Here is a 16764-nt window from a genome sequence, read left to right as displayed (position 1 = left end):
GTGGGCCGGTCCCTTTGCTAACTCAATATCTTTTGAGGCATGTTAGAGCTGTGGCTTCTGTTATCTCCTTCAGGCCTCAGAGAAACACTGAGACCCATGCCATCCTACGAAAACTGTAAATATGGATTTAATTGAGAAGACTATCTAAACAAGACATCATCAACAAGTATGTGAAGCTGTTTTTTAAATCTTAAGTTGAATTCATGGAGACAGTTTTAGTAGGGTTGAAGGGTTATACCTGTATAATATGTATAAATCAACTGTATCAGTGTCAGTGTGTGTGATAAAGTTTTAATAGTGCAGTTGTGTTACGATAGCTTGTTCAGAGAAAAGATTTTATGCATAATAGTCTCATTGTTGTCAGTAAGTACAATGTTGCTGCCGGCAAGCACAAAAGCAAAACACCACAGTTGAAATGATCTACAAAAATACTTTTATTTTTGCAATATTATGTTGTTTACATTTCTTATTTTGTTACTCTGTGATCAAAGTGTGCTTTTATACAATAGTTTTAAACTTATATTTGTTAGGATTTTACATTATGCACCAATAGCCTTGCCAAATTTCCTTGTATATGCAATAGTCACCAAACCAGTGTCTACTGTTTAACTACAAACCAGATTTGCATTAATGTAAGAACTGTGAAATGAGTGGGAAAAAATCTTCTAAAAACCCTCCTTCTCATTTCTTTGACATTTAGACATAGTTGCAACAGTTTGTTCCTACACAGTTGTGTAATTGCCTTTTGTGTCAAGTCTATTTCTAAAGTGTTTCCACAAACCACATTAACTGGTTTCCACAAAACTTGATTACGTGTGGAGCACAGGATTTCTAAAGCAACACTTAAGAAATGTATAGCACTTCTCACCATGTGCTATTAAGTTGATAAACGCACAGTGGGACAGAAACAGTCACTTATTGTTCTCTGATGTAATTAGACTTTAATTTAAGGATGAAAGCAAGAGGAAAAAATGGATTTCGCCAACTCAGTATACAATATAATTCAGTCCTATCACTGAGCTTTGTTGAGTTTTTTAATAAGACTTGTTTCCAGACTATTGTGTGCACTCTGCAGCATTAGTCTTTCATTAGTCTTTTACTGGACTGCAGAGGGTAAACGATTTCTCTAAGACTAGGTCATCCATTCTTCATTTCCAGGTGAAAAAGAAGTGCCTCACAATGAAGACAGAGGGATCAGTGACATCCTTCCAAGACAGGCCGATACCTCGATGGAGTCTGGGTTCCAGCTCTGGACTGCATTATGGGTCCTTTGTAAACAGCCTGGCATCACTTACACCAGATGCAAAGGAAAAACCAGCCATATCACCCAGACAGGCCCATATAGCTGTAGCTGTGCTTTGCTACATCAACTTGCTCAACTACATGGAACGGTACACAATAGCAGGTTAGATGATTCTTCACAAATCTTGTGAGCGTGGCAACACCAGCTGTCCACAAACACTTTAAACACTGTTTGTAATTTGGTGGGGCTTACATATACATTGTTTTATTGTCATTTAGGTGTCCTCTTCAACATTCAGAAGTTCTTTGACATAAGTGACAGTACAGCTGGACTTCTACAAACAGGTACAGTGATGCAATTCCTTGATACACTCACACACACACACGCAGACACATGCACACACAATTTGTGCAACGTGTGCTGCAAGTGAATTTCCGCACTGTTGGTTATTGCATGACAAAAAATAGTGAGTGAGTGTCTAAATAAGTTGGAGATCTTTCCTTCGGTACCTTTTCTTAGCCTGACCACAGTCTTGCAGGAGTTTCAATTTCATGAGTGATTTTTTTCATTTACTGTAAATCAGTGAGTTAGCTTATCAACTTTTCACATTATAAAGAGGAAATTAACCTTTTTAAATGCACTTACAGTTTTCATCTGCAGTTTCTTACTTTTGGCCCCTCTCTTTGGTTACCTTGGTGACCGCTACAACCGGAAATACATCATGATTGGTGGTTTGAGTGTGTGGCTGGTTACTGCAGCTGCCAGTTCTTTTGTGACTGACTCGGTGAGTGAGAAATAGATGTGTTCACATACACATTACAAGAAATAACGAAGCAAAATTTTCACAACATGACATTTCCTGTTTGTATTAGTGCTACTTCCTCTGTTAATCGCTCATCAAATGGACATGAATGAGGTGCATTTCAGTGCAATGAGTATTAGATGTGATGTTTGTGGTTCAGGATACTTATGAGCATGGATGCTTGAGTAAAAATGACACGAGTCATCAAAATAAATGTCAAACATTTTTATAAATTTGTTTAATGTACAACATGGACCTCAACATGACGTTCAACAGAGAAATTCTATAGCATTCTGCAGTGTCTTTAGGAATTAGATACATATTGTATTCATTGTACTGTTCTTGACTGAACCATGGTGACGTGCATCTATTGCTGCTGTCTTGATCTCTTTAGTCCTTCTGGCTTCTGGTGTTGTTGCGAGGCATGGTTGGGGTAGGAGAGGCCAGCTACTCCACCCTGGCTCCCACCATCATCGGTGACCTCTTTACTGGTGGCAAACGGAGCGTCATGATTTGTGTCTTCTATGTCTTTATCCCCGTTGGAAGGTTAGAAAGAAACTCAATCTAGTTACACCAAAACTTACTAAAAATCATGTGCTGTCATGTTGGGATGCAAGTGAAAACATGAATTGTTCCAACACATGGTTGGTGTGAAACTGTGGCATTTAAGATTTGAGGGTCAGCTGAACAGTGTTACATTTACAAAAAATGCTGTTGGAGAAGCTGAACATAAAGATGAACAACATGCAGTCACATGCATCTGTCTCAAATATCTCAGCTGCCGAGCTTCCGGGTTCAACAAAGCATGACAATATGGGCTATGCAGAGATAAGAGAGCTAAGACAACAAAAAAAAAGTCTCACTCTGCAGGATCATTTTCACAGTGCCCTGAAATAAACTGAAAGCTTTCCCTTGCCACTCTCACTTGTCACGGTCCTTTAAACAAGTAAAATAAGATGCAAAAAGGTTTATCTGTTTTTTTTCCATACAGTACAGTCCTGTTAAGCTCATTTCTGTCATTATGATCACTCAAATCCTTTGCCCACTCTGTGTCTTTTCAGTGGTCTTGGCTACATAGTAGGGGCAGGGTGTGCTACTCTCACAGGGGACTGGCGCTGGGCTCTCAGGGTAAGAAGTAAAGGAAATGTTTATTGATAGAAACAGAGTGATATCTTAACATTTTTTTGTGTTATCAGATCATTCTCAGACTGAAACGGAGCAATAGAAATCTTATTATTTTTCTGTTATCAGATCACTCCCATCTTGGGATTAGTTGGACTTGTCTTGCTGGTTTTGTTATGCCCTAACCCTGCCAGAGGTGCTGCAGAAACCCACGGAGAGGGAGTTACAGAGCAGAGCTCTTACCTGGAGGACATCAAGTATCTTCTGAAAAAGTAAGACATAGAAACTAATGCTGGATCAATACTATTGCCTGGTCAACACTGGATTTTGAGGCCAATACAGATATTGATTGGTTTTCTTTTCGTTTTTTAAAATCAGATTACAGTATATCAGATGATATTATCTTTTTACGTCAACACACAACAAAAACTAGAAGTTCTGACAATAATAATGTACTGAGTAGGACATTTACAGTTGAAAAATAACTTGTCAGTGCTCTCTGGTGGACACACTATGTAATTCACCGACATATTTTTTGGCAATTATACACTCCAAGTGTTAGTGTTAGTACTGTATACCAGCATTGCGTATTTTAAAAAAAAAACAACATCAACAACAACAACAAAACTTTATTTGTAATAAGCTCATATCAGTCAATAAACTGTCCAGCAGATTTGTCAGTTTGTCAGTCAGGCTCTAACTAATACTGCAGTGCTTTGCAAAAATTGAAGTAAAGTTTAGATGATTTTTAATTACAAATCTTGTTTTGCTGCTCTGACCGTAGTAAGAGCTATGTGTTGTCATCATGTGGAGTGACAGCTATGGCCTTCCTCACCGGAGCCCTGGCTTTCTGGATGCCTACTTTTCTGTCCAGAGCTCAGGTCACCCAGGGAATCCGGGAACCTTGCCAAAAAGAGCCCTGTGACCCCACAGACAGGTGAAGCACGATCTTTGACCTGCATCACCCAGAATTTACCTGATTTCCTTCCAAATTGCTACAGAGTTTTAACAATGCTGTTTGCCTCTGCTCCCTGTACAGTTTAATCTTTGGTGCTGTGACGGTGGTGACGGGTATTGCGGGAGGGAGTCTTGGCACCACTTTATCCAGATGGTTTAGGGATAAGGTGCCAAATGCAGACCCACTCATCTGTGCAGTGGGCATGCTGGGATCGGCCCCTTGTCTCTTTATCACCATATTTGTGGCATCAGCAAGCATTCCTGCCACTTATGTAAGAGACCAACTTCTGTCTTTGCGGGTGTCCATCTACGTAATTGATTGTTTTCATGTGAAGTGTGGCTCAACTGCTTTAGTCTAGACTGAGATATGTCAAGGACCACTGAAGGGATTGTCATTAAATTTTATAAAGACATTCATGGCCCCCAGAGGATCGATCCTACCAACTATGGTGACCTGACTGACTTAATCGCTGGCGCCACTATGAGGTTCATATTTTTGTTTTTTTAGTCAAATGTCTTGACAAGTATTGGATGGATTGCCAGGAAATTTTGTACTTCCCCCAAATAAAGAACTCTGGTGACTCATTAACTTTCAATCCAGTGCCATTTTCACCTCAAAAGTTTAAGGTATCCAATAATATCATTTATTACCACATACAGGCAAAAAGTGACAACATCAGCTTCAGCTGCACTTAGTGTTTAGTGCTGATTAAGATAAACTAAGATGGTGGAAATGGGAAATTTTACTTGCTTATGCTTATCAAACTTATTCCAGTTGTTTTAACAAGGATTATGTTATCTGAATGTGTCACAGTTTCTACTGCACAATGATGGCAGTAGAACAAAACTTGTACATGACAGTCAGATCTGCCCCTAACTGTGGTGAAAAAAACACACAGCTGTAGACTTTGTGACTATCTTCCAGAGTTGTCAGAAGGATTTTTCTCAAATCCACTGATTTGAGACTCACTTAATATGTTCAGATGTGCTAGGGGTAACATGATGCACTGCGTAATTGGCTACATGATGCATGAGCTCTAAATTATTTGACATCTAATATGACAGCCATTGCATCTGGCCTGGATATGTCACAGTATAGGCAATACAGCTCTAACAAAATGTCGGCACAAGCTCATACAGAATGTGTAATAATGTCAAAAAAATGTAGAACAAAAGATGGAATTGAATTAAAATGGAAAATCAAAATTAAAAAACTTGTTCAATGATGATTGAATAGATTAAATAGATTAATTTAACAGTTGCTTACTGAGTGTCTTAAATGTCTCATTTCAGGTATTCATTTTCTTAGGTGAATTATTGCTGTCACTGAACTGGGCTGTTCTTGCTGATATCCTGCTGGTGAGTTAAATGGTGCATTTGAGAGTAAAAATGTAAACCAGTGTGATGAAAATTGGCTCATGTGCTAACGGGTTCTTCTGTGTTACTTTTTTATCTCAGTATGTTGTTATACCAACTAAAAGGGCCACAGCTGAGGCTCTTCAGATCACAGTCCTTCATCTCCTGGGTGATGCTGGGAGTCCCTACCTATTAGGAGCGGTGAGAAATTGTTCCACTTTCCCACAGTCAGCTTCCTTATAACTGTATAACTGTACTGATGCATCAATAGTACCTCAGTTTACTCTGCTGGAGTTAATGTATTTCTCTGTGTTTTATTAACCATGAATGCTGTCTCTGTAGATCTCTGATGCTATAAATAAATCTAAACCTGCAACTCCTGGTGCGAGCTTCCGCAGTCTGAAGTACAGCCTCCTGGCCTGCCCGACTGTTGGAATCCTGGGTGGACTGTTTTTCCTCCTGACTTCCCGCTACATCACTGAAGACAGGAATCGAGTTCAGAGATTATTAGAAGGTAGTGGAAAATGATAGTTATGGAACTTTTATTCTCACCTGAACAACTAATGATGGTACGGAAACTAAATGGTTATACAGTATAACCATGGCTCAAACTGAACAATTCATTGCTAATTCTACAGATCCTCTGAGCTTTGGTTACAAACTAAAATCAACGTATTCTGAGAGTGCTTTATTTTATATCTCCAAAGACGATTTTGGTACAAGCACATGACTAAGTCCTGTCCATTGTGCTGGAGCGTTCAGCCCTTCCTGAAGAACAGGAATTCACAGAATTCACTTTACTGCAGGATAGCACTCCTCCTAATGTAGTTAAGGCCAAATTCCCCTTAACTGCACACATGCCCCAATAACACAGTGGCAGTCTAGTTTTCTGGCAGCTCAGAGGCAGAGATGGGCTAAAGCTGATAAAGACAACATTGTCTTCCTCATTTGGATCTGAACTGGGCTGACCTAATTCACTATTCTGTTGGATTGTTAAATGGTACGGTATGTTGGCATCACTGTAGTAGATAAGAGCTGGTTTACTCTCAACATGGTCTGACATACACCTCTCAGATCCTGCACCAACTAGTGTGTTTGTGTACCTGAAGGTGGTCACTTAGTTTCCATTCGAATGAATGTTTCCTTTTGTAATTCAAAATGTTTCAAACACGTTTTGTTTTTGTTTGTTTGTTCGTGTGTGTTATCTGAAGATCCCCCACAAGAGCAGGGTCCTGCACCTGAGCCATCCATGGAAATGAGCAACAAGAGTAATGAGTAAAGCTGGACAAAAGCAACCATGCAGTTAAGTTATTAAATATTTGAAGTTAAGCTTAAAAAATAAAAATAAATACTGGTGTGGAGAGATGAATGTTGGAGCTGACCTAAAAGGGGGTCTTATTAATTCACACTGTAAGATCATTAAATGCCTTTTTGAAAATGTTTAAAAATGTTTGTTGTACAGTTGAAGTCAAATCAGTTTTATTTATGTTGCACTAAATCATAAATTTGATTTAAAGGGTTGTACAATGTGAACAACCAAAAAGTCCAAGCTCGTTTTTCTCATAACAGAGTGTTTTCATAGTGTTAGCAAGGCTACCTGTACTGTTACATTATGACAGTTGTACCTCCCAATCACCATGCAGTACTTGAAAAGTAAATGGTTATGTTTTGCAAATGTTACACAAATGTTTTTTTGTTTTTAACATTTCAATAAATTTACAGGCAAGAATGTTATTGTACATTTATCTATCTATCTATCTATCTATCTATCTATCTATCTATCTATCTATCTATCTTTTGTTAGCTAACTGGCTACCCAGCTATCTTGACATTTAGACATTTTGGAGTAGATGTTTTTGTACTTTTTAGTTTTATTTTCTATTTTATAACTTTGATGTTACTGGCTAATGAAATCAATCAATCAACATGGAAAATAGGCTTGATCTCTTCACGTCAGAGAAATAATAATAATAATTTGAACACTGAAAGCTACTGTTTAGATGTACAGTATTTCTCTGTCTTATATGAATTAAAGGTAAGATGGAGCCTGACCATTAAGGGCTTTGTAGGTGAGGAGGAGGATTTTAAATTCTATTCTGGATTTGACTGGGAGCCAATGTAGAGAGGCTAACACAGGAGAAATATGGTCTCTTTTTCTAGTTCCTGTCAGTAATCGTGCTGCAGCATTTTGGATCAACTGCAGTCTTTAGAGACTTGTCAGGGCAGCCTGATAATAATGAATTACAGTAGTCCAGCCTGGAAGTAACAAATGCATGGACTAGTTTTTCTGCATCCTTTTGAGATAGCTGGTTTCAATTCTGTTTAACCATGATCCACTTGTGTCTCTTTTCTTTATGATTCTCATGAATTTTGCTGACAGTCATCAATCCTCATATGGCTAGTTTGGGCTGCAAACTAAGCAGAATATGCTGAATAAGATTAAGTATCCATATTTGAGGATCATCAGATTAACCTCTTCATCTATGAATGTCCCAGCCAGCATGCAGCTGCTGCCTCCTAATGAGGACCAGAGGGGCCTCAGGCTGGACCACAACATATGCACATGATGGAGTTAAATATACAGGACATCCATTCTCTGCTCTGCATTTACTATGACAGTGACTGGAAATCCATCTCATAATTCTGTGCTCACTTTGTCTCAAAACTCTGGTTGTATGTTATGTCCATAATGCAAGCGTTTCTATTCTGCAAAAAAAGTGTATTCTCCCTACATCTCCATAGTTTTTTTAAGTGTGTCCACAAGATGGCGCAGTGACTGAAGCTTCGATGACAGGAATGTAACACAAGCACAGACTGAAATCCAGCAGTTTTGGACTTTTGCACAAACATGACCCCTATATCACTCATCAACCATCTCTCACAGACATTTGAAAATCACCTCATTAAAATGCCTCTCACAGTTGTCTGTGTGATGTGTTACTTTGTTACACAACCATATGAGTGTCTACCTGTGACACTTGCACTCCGTTTGAGTGTTTACTTTTGATACTCACTGAACCCTGAACTGTGAGTGTGAGTGTGAGTGTGTGACTCCTCTGCTGAGTTCATGGAACATGATAGGCGGTAACATTCATCATCTCAGGCTTGGCTGCTCCCATCAAAGACAAGCACAGACCAGACAAACAGGACATATTTACATACCCCCATATGACAGCTGCTCGTCAATCCATTTCTAAACTGTTCAGACAGCTGTTGCAGATGTGCCTAACATCCACTGGCAAATCCTAACAGCTGCATGTCATTGCATGTCCCTGATGTTTTGTGCTGGAGTAAACCAAGCAGGGAGGTCAAAGGTCATTGCCCTTGTCAGTATCAGGTACAAGGTCATACAATAATTGGGATGCATTGTCATCATATTATTGATTGGTCTCAATAACTGCTGCACAGAGGGACAACTTGACTGAAGTGGATTCTTGTGCCAGAATTAATTTGCTGCTTTATGACATTTGTGACTAAATATTTCCCAAGTGCACAAACAGTTGATGACTGAGCTTGACATTTACAAATAGCTGAAAGCTGTAGTTCAAGGGCGCGAAACCATTGTTAAAGGTTTTATTGCTTTATCGTGGAATTCGCTGGTGTTTCCTCTTGTTTTTTAACATTTCAGTCTTAAGTTGTAATTTTCCAGAAGTGATGTATTACTCAGTATGCTGAGGGAATAGATTGAACAGCAGGACATGTATGTGGAACAACAAGAAAGCACACACGCACACTAAAAGGTATGTGGAAAACATTCTAGAGGTAACAGTTCAACCTGCAATTAAAACACAATAGGTATTGTGCACCATGTTTCTGAGTACTTTATCGGCATACCTCTCCGTTTCCCCTGTCGACCCTGGCTGCACAGGAAACTGTCACAATGGCTAATAAATTGTCCAGGCCGATCAATGAGGGAGCCAGGAGCCAGGGGGGAGAGCGGATACAGTCAGTGTTTACTCAGGGATGGGGAACATTTTAGTCGTGAAAACAGCCGTGCTTTGGACTGAGCTGCATAACACAACATGCAATAGTCCACAATCAGAACACTGCCTTGATATCAATATTAACCAGAAAATGGTTCATGTGCATCACACATATTTACTGTAAGAGAAGAGATGCTTCATCTACTCACCCTTCCACAGATCAGCTGCAGAGTGATGATAAGAGGACTCAGACCACACTTGTGGATGTGAAGTTGCTCTCTTTCGTTATCGCCAGCACACTGCTGCAGTGTCATGACATCATATAGAGGAAGAGCCTTCTCCACCCTCTGTACTGTGCCTTATTTGGCCAATTACATCATATGGGCCTTCATGTCTTCACACCTCAGATAATAAGGACAAATCTACACTCTCTGTTTTACTGTAAAGTGTCATGGCAAAAAGAAGCTCAGCTGAAAGTGTGAACAAAGAAATGAAAAGTATTACTATTTATATGCTGCTATGGGGTATCAGTGTTATTTCTTTAAATGGACAGCTCTATGTGTATTTGATGGGTGATACAAGCAAAAATGAAATGTGTTGATTGGATTGTTGGGGGTGATAATTCACACAGGCAAACACACATGCAAGATTTTATAAGTTGCTAGTGTTAATTAATACAGTGGTTTGGAGAACTGTAAAAGCAATTAAGACAGTTTCACTCACAGAATGAAACATAACTGGAAGAAAAGCAAAGCAGTGAAAAATGTTTGTGAATGATTACGTTTTTGATTTAAAAAAAAAAAAAAAAAGGCTGTATAGCAGACCAATCAACCCTCCTCTCACTGTCATGCAAATGACTTTGTCTGGAGCAGGGAGTACAAATGTGGACTGCAATGGAAATGCAGCCAAATCTGAGGTTTGCCCTATAATCGCATATGCACATTCTGGTCCTATGTATTTAGCATTCCTGTTTCAGAGGCTCCCTGGCCACTGGGCTGGAGAGAACTGATTCACAGACACAGCCATGGCAATGGGGTAATTACAAAGACCCATGCAGCCTATAAATATGAGCTGCAGCACCACGCATATCTGAAAGTCGGTCTCAGCCACATAGTAGCTCAAATTTCTCCAATTAGGCAGAGCTTGATGTGTGTTTTTCAATTGCACAAAGAATGCAGCTGGAGGAAAATTATTCAAACAAAAGAAATCAACATGATGATATCGAGGCAGACAGTGGAGCCGGAGCTGGTTTTACCTCCCAGACAGATCAACTGAGACTGATGACCCAGGACCAAGGAGTCCAGCTTGGATCGAGCTGTCGAATAAATAATTAAATGAGCAGATAAAAGACGCCGTCTCTGCCCCTGAACACTATATTTAGTTGCTGCTCTCTCTCTCTCTCTCTGCCTCCTGCTGCTGAGCTGTACAGTATAGCCCCCTAAGATCTGACTTCCATGGAGCGGCGACATCAGCCCAGATCTATTCAAATCCTCAGCTGCTCTGCCACCAGTGAGGGCATGGCAGGAGGTGGGGGTTGGAGTGCAGTAGCTCTAGCAAGCTACTGTCAGGCACAGACAGTCCACAGGTCAAGAGGTCACAGCGGACGAGAAAAGGTCAGGATGGCAGAGCCCACACCTCAAGATCGACCAAAGCCTAGACGGCTCCGGCTCCAAAAACAAATGTATATGAAGAGAGCAGAATTGGGGTGGTCCAGTGTGTCCAGACATCAGTTAGGACAGCGTGACCTCACTGTGGAAAGCCACAGTTTCAAACATGTGCTGATGGTAACTTTGACATTATGGTATTAGTCCACTGAAGCAGGGCTATGTTACTATTATCAGATCAACTTCTTATGAATGAATGGAATTAAGTCTCTACTACTCTCCAGCCTGTGTGATTTGGGTCCAGTGAGTCAACCTATTCTACCAGATGTATGGTTAATTTTTAATCGTGAAAAGACACAGGCCTCTGTCCAGCCCCCATGGATGACAAGACTTCTTACAGTAATATAAGTGGTGGATTTACTCTCTGTCAGTCACTACATGATGAGTGTAATCAAACTGTGACAAGCACACCACCACAGCCTATTTTTAAGGGAATAAAACATTGTAAATGTGACTTTATACCACCATTTACTGAAATGCAAAGGAGACAGATATTACATATACTCCATACATAGGAATGGTTGGACAACACAAATGTACAGCTGGTTGTTTTTTCCTTACCTTCAGGGTTTTTAACATACACAGTGTTCTCAGGGAAACTGGAACACTTGGTTCTTAGTACAGGAAAAGGAAATGTGTCTATTTATCTGGACGTAAACTTGGCTGATAGAGGAAAACAATGGAAGAATCACAAATTGTTGTGTGATTACTGTATTTGAAAAATTCCATGATTGCTTTAATTGCTGAATGTTCTGTTTGTTTATTTCGGTCTAAATTCACATTATTTCCAGAGCCATAGCTGACAGGTGGAAAAATCTAAAAATTAGAGCATAAAATAGATATTTGCATACATTAAAAATAACAATCAGATCAAAACATCATCATGATAAATTACACACAGTGAAAATGTACAGCACTACAGGAATTAACTGATTTGGGAGGATTACCAAATTATCTTCATTCAGAAATGCCACCCCTTCTCTGACCTGAATAGAGTCAGTGAAAAAATGCCTGAAAAATGTAGCTGTAATCTGCTTGATTACCTTATTATTATCACTTAATTAAAGCAAAAACACAAGGAAACATATTTGCAGGATACACTGTGAGTTCTCATGAATTTCTAACTAAAAGAGGTGGAGACACATGTACCACAAGCACAGCTGATAGACGCTGACACACGTGTCAGTGGGACATTTAAACTTTATTGACAGACATATGTTAGAATGCAGATAGTGTCAGCTTTATCGTCCTGCGGGCACTGGGCCTGGCGATTAGCAGGTTATCTCCCATCCTGCACTGGAGGCTCAGCCCTGAGTTGAGACAGGAAGGAAGGCTGGGGCAGTGACTCAGTGGCTCCAGGCCGCATGCTAGAATAATGCAAGAGATAGGTTCAGGTCCACCAAGGCTCTCTGCAAGATGGAAAAACACACAGGATCCCACAGACATGACCAGCATATCAAACACATCCCAAAGAAAGGGGAGGGGAGCTGGGGGCTCCACAGAAGGAGACAGGAGCAACTGTTTACTGGGGCTCCCTCTCAAGCCCTCCACATGAGACCACTGGCTGGTTTGGCTCTCTTCTCTTTCCCTGCATCCTCTTATCCTGGATGTCAGTCTGCAGCATTACAAAAGCAATTCTTGTCAGTATCACTTGATCATTTTCTGCAGAGCCTGCCAGGCTGCACTGTTTGCATCATACTTTCCAGATTCAAACAGAGGGGATTTTTCAAACATCAAAGTTATTGGGGAGTAAGTGGATAATTGCCTTGAGAGCAGCTCTGCAAAACAAATGCCTCAACAGGCTTTAGATTTTACCAGCAGAACATTCTCATTTCGGTCTAAATAAAACAATACAGGTCAACTAAGTGCATTCAAATGTATTCAGACTTCAGCTGTGATATCCCTGCAATGCCAAACGCCGGGCACAGCAGAGCCAAGCAGGCATCCAGCCCTCTCCCAAACTGATGCCAGAATTCAGCCTCCCTCATCTTCTACATATCTACCTCGCCCCCAGACTTTGTTTAGCCTTCTACTGGTTTAAATACAGGCAAAAAGCTTGATTTCATTAAGCATATGTACGTATGCTTTTGTTTCAGTGAGGTGGAATTAAACTTCACTAGGATGTCTGTTACACAGTCATTAGTAGGCTGCTCAGTTCATCAGGAAAAGAACCTATTGACCAGTGTCCCCTCTAGCTTTCAGGAAAATCAAACAAAACTTGTCAGGAGTGCCCCCTCTGCACGCCCACCTGTCACACATACACTGAACTCTGTACTCACATTAAATCAACAGCATCTCTGCTTGTCTCACTCTGCCTCTCACCTTTCTGTTCAAATTCTGTCGGTATGCTTTGGGTCAGAATGACAACATCCCCTTTCCACTCCACTTTCTGTGAGATACAGAAACAGAATAGTCTAACAATTAGCTGCAGATATTTTAACTCCTTTCTGGCAGAGCACAGATGGCACAGAGACATTCATCAGCATACAGGATTGGATTCAGAAACAGATCATTTCATTTTCATATTCAAGTTTTGTATGGGCCCAGCAAAGAACAAAGTCCCTGATGTCATTTAAGACTTCCTATATCTTCCTGCCATAGACTGTAACGAAGATGGGGACAGTGGTGGCTGCTGAAACTGTCAGAACTCTGCCAGTTGCATTGCATTCATCTTTTCTTAACCAAACCAGATGATTTTTTTTCCCCCTGGGTTTATTCTGTAACCACAGGGAATGCCACAGACAAACATGTCCAACAGTAGGATTCATCCAGCTTCATTCTCTGCTGACCGCTGTGCCCTGAGCTGCTTGTTGCGATGAAGAAAAAAAGTCAGTGTGACTTATAAATGGTCAACTCACAGACAGCAAGTCTTTACTTTTTTCATTTTACATCCAATTCATTTTTCAGTGCGAATAATTTTGAGTCAGAACTGCACAGACAATGTGACACTTAGGTCAGAGAGAAACATCAGTGGTCTGATGGGTCTGCTGTACTGGTGAGTGAAAAATACTGTTGTTGTCTTTTGTGTAAACATCTCCCAAATGTGTACAGTGCAGGAACTGAGACTGATAAGAAGCTCTGGTTTGGACAGGTGGATGACATTTCCCCCGAGATATAGTTAAAGGTAAACTTCTCTTAAATTACCTTTTCCCCAGTGTGAAGTCAGTCTTTGCTGTAGACTCAGTGTCACAGTAGTAATTCCCCAGCAGCTATTGGCCTACTTGTTCAGCAGATCTCCATGGATGCTGCAAACCACAGTTACTGTGTTCTTAAATTACTCAAATGTTGGAATTTCCTCCATTTTCACCACAAAAAAATAATATCAAATATCAACATACAGTTATACAGTATAAAGAATAGTGTATTTGTACAAGGTATTTGCATTATTATTTCTGGATTCTTCTGTTGTGTCACAATAAAATTATTCTTTTTTTTAATTATTTGATGTCACCAGACTATTTTGGTTGTAATTGCAGAGTTTGATTATTCAGGATGATTAAATTCTATATTTGGAGCTGATAATGTCTGATAATGTTTGATGATTACTTCCCCTGCATGACAAGCTCAGTGGGATTTTAGGATGCACAGAAAAAACTCCACTGAAACTCTCATTTCTTCTTTCTGCTTGGTTGAAACATGGGGTGGAATACGTGTGGACATTTACAGATACTTAATAATAAAAGAGATCCTTGATTGCGGTGGGAAACCAGTGGACTTTGTTGAACTGAAATTTAATTTCACATTTAATTCCTGACACAAGTCCCCGCACATGTGACCTGACCAACTAATTCACATGAACAATCTGATCATTTTTTTGGGGTAATTAATTAATGATTAATTAGTTATGTTATTTCCAGATACACATACAAGCACCCAGTCCATATATCTGCCTGTTTCTATAGCTTTGTCTTGTAGTATTCTGCTTCACTCTGTATTGTTGTTATTGTTTTTCATGATACAACATGTTTGTAAGCTCCAGAAAGTGTATGACAGGGTGTAGGGATTATACAAATAATAACAAAAAAGACTATTCATATTTAAGCAGAAAAAATACAGACAAATAGATCCAGAGATATATTTGGGACCCTTTTCTAAAAATAGTAGCACACCAGGGGAGATTGAGCAGCTTCACACTTTATTGACCTACTTCTATTAGCCTATGGTTATTCAGTAGTAATAATAGCAATATTTTCTCAGCCAGCAGTCATGGCTCCTTTGTGATAGATGAGGATAAATAAATAAATAAATAAATAAATAAATAAAGTCACACCCACCCACTCCTTTCCCACCACTGTCACCTCCTTTGAAATAACAGAGAGGTTTTTCCAACCGCACTCCGATTGCAATTCCCCGGCATCTGCAGCAGAGTATCAGGTGCGGCTCCATCATTCGCTGCAGGCTTCAGGGGAGGAGTTTTTACAGCCAGGTCACACCCCCTGCACTACAGCGTTTGGTCCTTAGAAAAAAAAAAAAAAAAAACTAAGGAGCGCACAGCCCGTCCGTCACCGCTCACTGGTAGCAAAATATGTTCCCGAGAAGAGCGGCTCCTGCACTTCAAGACTTGAGACAACAATTTCACTGTGACTAATTTCACTTGAAATCACAGCCCATCGTTCAGACTGGTCCTTGTTGAACTATTTTCCTCTGCATTCTCCCTCTCTTGTTTTTTTCCTCTTCTCTGCGCTGGATCTTTCGTGCCAGAAAATGTGTGTGGAGAGCGATGGATGCGAGATTGAAGGCTGCAGCAGTTCGGATGAGGTGCGCACGCTGTCTGGCAGCATGAGCCCCGGACTGAAATCCAACCCGGACCTTCACCCGTGCAAACCCGGGCAGAAATTCCGTGCCGCGCTGCTCAGATGCCGCTCACCGGCTGCTGCCGCCGGGATCCTCACTTTTGGGAACGTCCTGAATTACATGGATAGATACACTGTAGTCGGTAAGAGACCTGACTTCCTTCTTTACATACACAATCAGAGTATTTTTATTTACCAGAGAGGCCCCAGCTCGGCTTTCTTTATTTGCTGGAGTGGTTGTACATGCACTAATTGCCTGCGAGCTGTGTCAGTCTGTTAGAGCAGCTCACCTCAGCTGAGACGGGCGGAACAATGGGCTTGCCCAAGCGCAGTGGACAATCTGCTAAACCACAAGGCTGTTAGATGTTGTGATGGCTGTAGACTGTGTGTGCTATGATTAAATCAAACAGATAAACGCTCCGTCTTCGCTATCACTCAAGAAAATGCTTGACATGAATGATTTTTACCGGGGGCTGGGAGATAATTGCCGATTGATCAATTAGACCCATCAACTCTCCATCCACGGACCTGACCGCATGCTTTCACACACACTGTGTGTGTGTGTGTGTGTGTGTGTGTGTGTGTGTGTGTGAGAGAGAGAGAGAGAGAGAGAGAGAGAGAGAGATTATCTGTCAGTTTCAGCGACTGTAAAATAAGAGAGTAGAGATGGAGAGAGCGTATCATTGTGAGGAATCAGTCATTAGTTTTTCGCCGTTTCTGGGAGCGATTTAGTCTGACGTCTGAGAGCCTGTACACCGTGCGGCAGCTCGCTGTGTGATGCTACGATGAGGCCATGTGGTGTTAATCCTCCTCCAGTGTCCGCATCTCCTCACTATAGCTGAGAGTCAGAACATATTTTGTTACAGCTGAACACTGTGTCCGGGTTGATATTAAGCCTGTAGTC

General features: G+C 40.6%; 2 protein-coding genes and 2 long non-coding RNA genes across 6 annotated transcripts in view; 2 read left to right on the top strand and 2 right to left on the bottom strand.

Annotated features, from left to right (window-relative positions):
* spns3 (SPNS lysolipid transporter 3, sphingosine-1-phosphate (putative)) lies at positions 1–7209 on the top strand. The gene is made up of 13 exons (XM_018692488.2): positions 1–166; positions 1159–1405; positions 1522–1587; positions 1891–2027; positions 2440–2591; positions 3107–3173; positions 3297–3439; positions 3952–4104; positions 4207–4396; positions 5418–5483; positions 5583–5681; positions 5823–5994; positions 6692–7209. Exons 2-13 carry the CDS (start codon positions 1180–1182, stop codon positions 6757–6759), a joined length of 1539 nt encoding a protein of 512 aa, XP_018548004.1. The 5' UTR covers positions 1–166; positions 1159–1179; the 3' UTR covers positions 6760–7209.
* A 2075-nt stretch (positions 7210–9284) lies between these two features.
* On the bottom strand, positions 9285–9695 carry LOC127143686 (uncharacterized). The gene is made up of 2 exons (XR_007815263.1): positions 9613–9695; positions 9285–9488 (listed from the first exon to the last, which is right to left on the bottom strand). It is a non-coding gene; the product is annotated as an uncharacterized LOC127143686 (long non-coding RNA).
* Positions 9696–11762: 2067 nt separating this feature from the next.
* Positions 11763–15419, bottom strand: LOC108893397 (uncharacterized). 3 transcript variants are annotated; one of them, XR_007815282.1, is made up of 4 exons: positions 15342–15418; positions 14212–14312; positions 13347–13456; positions 11763–12476 (listed from the first exon to the last, which is right to left on the bottom strand). It is a non-coding gene; the product is annotated as an uncharacterized LOC108893397 (long non-coding RNA). The 3 variants fall into 3 exon arrangements; XR_007815281.1 differs by having other exon boundaries at positions 11763–12434; XR_007815283.1 differs by lacking the exon at positions 14212–14312 and having other exon boundaries at positions 15342–15419.
* Positions 15420–15555: 136 nt separating this feature from the next.
* The window catches only part of spns2 (SPNS lysolipid transporter 2, sphingosine-1-phosphate), a 63984-nt gene continuing 62775 nt past the window's right edge, over positions 15556–16764 (top strand). The window contains exon 1 of the mRNA XM_018691386.2: positions 15556–16003. Within this exon, the coding sequence (XP_018546902.1) occupies positions 15772–16003 (232 nt within the window). The 5' untranslated portion in view covers positions 15556–15771. The remainder of the gene's footprint in view (positions 16004–16764) is intronic.

Source organism: Lates calcarifer, linkage group LG20, assembly GCF_001640805.2.
Source record: "Lates calcarifer isolate ASB-BC8 linkage group LG20, TLL_Latcal_v3, whole genome shotgun sequence".
Taxonomy (NCBI): Eukaryota; Metazoa; Chordata; class Actinopteri; family Centropomidae; genus Lates; species Lates calcarifer.
The sequence above is the reverse complement of the archived record's forward strand: the minus strand, read 5'-3'. Positions and strand labels throughout refer to the sequence as shown.